The sequence below is a fragment of the Olea europaea genome, chromosome 12 (assembly GCF_002742605.1).
Source record: "Olea europaea var. sylvestris chromosome 12, O_europaea_v1, whole genome shotgun sequence".
NCBI lineage: Eukaryota > Viridiplantae > Streptophyta > Magnoliopsida > Lamiales > Oleaceae > Olea > Olea europaea.
Genome location: NC_036248.1, coordinates 19,510,555 through 19,514,205, shown reverse-complemented (window position 1 = coordinate 19,514,205; position 3,651 = coordinate 19,510,555). Strand labels below are relative to the sequence as shown.

Sequence of the window (3,651 nt, the reverse complement as noted above, 5' to 3'; positions counted from 1 at the left end):
GTGATATTTTTTTGGTGGCGAATTGGCCTATAGTATTGTATGTTGTGTTAGCGCAGTATTGATGTCGTTCAAAGAAACAGACTTTACAGCATTCCTTGATTCTAAAATAGGCTATTCTTTTGTGGATGTTTAGCCATTTCCTTCAGTTTTTGTATGTAACAAAAGTTTGAGTCCGATGGAAGAAACTGAAACTTCACTCTTAAACTCTCTCCCCCCTCTCCCCCCCCCCCCCCCCCCCAATATCTTTCATGCATAAACAGCTCTTTTTTTCTTTAAAAGAAATCTAGATCGTTGTTTATAGGGAACTTACAATATGCCATAATGAACATAGATCACCTCCCCAACCCGTCCCAGAAATATAGAGAGAGTCCTATTACCAATCACATCCATGTTGAACAGTTCCTGGCCCTATCTAGAAAATAACAGTTGAAGTCTGGTAGATCTATTTGATGAGATAATGTGATTACATGCACTGTGCACTATCATTTTCTGCCATTCCTTCTTAGCTAGTAAGTAGTTAGATGATTCGGTTGCCATTGTTCTTCCAGAATGCTGTCAAAAATTGCTCACTTCAGGCTGCTACCAACGAGCAAAGAAAGGCTGATGAAAAAGTATTGAAATTGGCTGAAGAACAGAAGGTATTTAATTGTTTTCATTTTCTTCAAGTAGAGCGGTTGTGTTTATTTCATTATGCTAAGTTCAAACATCATAAAGAGATTATATGGCGTACTTCATGATTTCAGAAACAAAAGGAGAACCTCCACAAGAAAATCATTCAACTGGAGAAACAACTGGATGCCAAACAAGCAGTAGAGCTTGAAATCGAGCAATTGAGAGGCAAATTGAATGTTATGAGGCACATGGAAGATGAAGATGAAGGTGATTTGGAAGTGCTGGAAAAAGTGGATTCCCTGCTCAAGTCACTGAGGGAAAAGGAAGGAGAACTTGAAGATGTGCTGGCATTAAATCAAACTCTGGTAGTGCAGGAGCGCAACAGCAATGATGAACTGCAGGATGCTCGTAAAGAATTGGTTAATGTAAGCTTTGTAATTCTTTTCCATTTTCAGTGGTTCAGAAATCCATGTCTAGACCTGTTCAATACGTATAATATGCTTCCATTCAGAGTTTGTACTTGTTGGTTGTCTTTCAGAATCTGACATGTTTATTTTATTTAAGTTGAGTACAGTTCATTGCCTGAGCTTTTGAATTTATTGTTGATGCTCTTGTTATGTCAATTCTTCTGTTACATGACTTAGTTGTAGTACCACTTTTTGGATCACTCAGAGTAAAAAGGGTAGAACTTGTGGAACATTTGGAATATCCATGTTGGATGAGAGATTTTATCTGGCCCTCCTAGCTGAGCTGAGGAATATTAGGTAGTACAAATGTTAAGTGAGAGAAGAATTATGTCATTGTAGCCGCATGTGCTAATTGCCATTTGCTAATAACATTTACAATGACTTGGATTCTTCATCACTTGTAATGATTTTCAATTTTTTCCACATTGCTAATGGTAAAGGTGATTTCAATCTTGATTGAGGTTTCTTCTCCCTTTTGCTTGATCTTAGGATCGAGATTTCAGTATATTTATGAGTATTTACAAAGCTGCATTCATGTAATAGACATTGGCTGGATCATTATATTTATCGTGGTAGTAGCATTCAACTCATGCAGTTGAGATTTCGTTATTCATTTTTCTACACATTTTTACAAGCTTTAGACAGTGTCTTATTTAAGTTGCTTTTTAGGGCTTGAAAGAATTATCAACAAATGGTCAAATTGGTGTGAAGAGAATGGGAGAACTCAACAGCAAACCATTTCAGGAAGCAATGAAAAGGAAGTATAATGAGGTCGAGGCAGATGAAAGGGCAACAGAATTGTGCTCCCTGTGGGAGGAATACCTTAGAGATCCTGAATGGCATCCTATAAAGGTGGTTGAGATTGATGGGAGACATCAGGTATGCAGTTAAGAGTGTACTTCTGTGTATCTTTTGTTGTAGCACAAGCTTATCTTTGAGGAAAATGAAATGCTTTAGGATGAAATCTGTGATTAATTGTGCACTCACGTTGTAAACATAAGCAGACCAAGCAAGTTATGCATTACTACACTCAACTTCTGGTAACTAAACCTTGGTATAAATAGTATTTTATAAGGGGTTAACTTAATTCTGCCCACATCTTTTGCCTGTCTTCTCTGTCCTGCCAAACGAACAAATAGAACAACAAAACTCTTAGACTACAAACAGAAAACCAGATATAAGTGGATAGCAATATAAAGTATAATCAAACAACTTTATTTTAATAAACTCGGGGTTCTCTATAGACACCGTTTTGTTTGGTTCGTGGATATCTTGGGGAAGATCATAATGCAAGCAAGTCTTTCGCATATTAATTTTGGCCTGCCTGAGGTCTAGTGAGATTACTTCATTTTGTGAAACAAGGTTTTGAGGTCTGTGCTAATAAGCTCCAACCACTTAGTCAGCCTTCTCTTAATTTATCCTCAATTGCTGCCATTCTATTCTTAGTTAACCATCAATATGATTGAAGAATTTTCCCTTGGTTCATGGATCGAAAATTCTCAGTGGTTTGGATATGTTTTACTAATAGATTTCTTGGAGCTGTTAAAATTTCTTTTGCCCTCTTTTTGTTCTTTTGGCTTATGGTTTACTTACAAACACTTATTCTGTTGGTTCAGGCAGTAATCGACCAAGAGGATGAGAAGTTGAAGGACCTGAAGAATAACTATGGCGATGAAGTGTATGATGCTGTGACCTCTGCTTTGACCGAGATAAATGAATATAACCCGAGTGGGAGGTATATCATTTCAGAGCTTTGGAACTATGCCGAAGGTAAGAAAGCTACTCTGCAGGAAGGAGTTGTTCATATGATGAATCTATGGAGAACTTACAAACGAAAGAGGGGAATGGATTGATCGTTGGATGCCCTTATCTGTGTTTTTCATGTGCCATTCTATAGGCACACCTTCATTTTAACTACCGGATAATGAATAATTGTATTAGGTTATGTATCGTTGTATCGGAGACGGAGATTTAACTATCGACTGTCATTTGTGCCTGTTGATCTCTTGGCTAATAGGTAATGCATTAAAACTTCTTATCTTCAACTTTATATTCAATTGAATATAATAAATAAAAAGGATTTTTGTTTTCAAATCAAATAAATCATTATTTATCTATAATTCGTTGGAACAAAAAAAGGGGCCCGGCTAGGTACTGACCAGGCCAGGCCATCAGAATAAGAAGGGCCTTTCGAACAAAATCAACACAAAGATGTCTTCTTTTTTTTTTTTTTTTTTTTTTTTTTTGGTTCTAAGAATTAACCAAGTACTATATTAATTTATATGGTTTTTAAACAAAGAATATTATAACACTTTTGTTGCCTAAACAGTAAACAGGAAGGAAAGTGTGTGCTTTGGCACGAACAATTCTTTTGAAGTGTGAAAGAAACTCAAACAAGTCGGTACTCGTCTATATTGGTTCTATCTTCCTATATGAAACTATCGGGTTCTTTTAATAAAATTCTCATTGGTACTCAACTTCAAAAGGGAGAAAAGTTAATGTAATGTCCATCAGTCATTATTACATGCCTAGCGTGTCATTTTGTCGTCTAAATGGATGGTTTCTATTGAGT

At 36.3% G+C, this 3,651-nt stretch overlaps 1 protein-coding gene across 1 annotated transcript; it reads left to right on the top strand.

Moving 5' to 3' along the window:
* Positions 1-357: 357 nt before the first annotated feature.
* LOC111406005 (protein INVOLVED IN DE NOVO 2-like) lies at positions 358-3,124 on the top strand. The gene is made up of 4 exons (XM_023035168.1): positions 358-638; positions 744-1,037; positions 1,749-1,958; positions 2,696-3,124. The coding sequence occupies exons 1-4, from the start codon at positions 522-524 to the stop codon at positions 2,930-2,932; spliced, it is 858 nt and encodes a 285-aa protein (XP_022890936.1). The 5' UTR covers positions 358-521; the 3' UTR covers positions 2,933-3,124.
* Positions 3,125-3,651: the final 527 nt, after the last annotated feature.

Excerpts from the sequence above, each read along its gene's own strand:
- LOC111406005 (XM_023035168.1), top strand. The coding sequence starts at position 522 with ATGATTCGGTTGCCATTGTTCTTCCAGAATGCTGTCAAAAATTGCTCA. Across the intron at positions 639-743 it reads AATTGGCTGAAGAACAGAAG|AAACAAAAGGAGAACCTCCA; the intron begins GTATTTAATTGT and ends TCATGATTTCAG. Across the intron at positions 1,959-2,695 it reads AGATTGATGGGAGACATCAG|GCAGTAATCGACCAAGAGGA; the intron begins GTATGCAGTTAA and ends CTGTTGGTTCAG.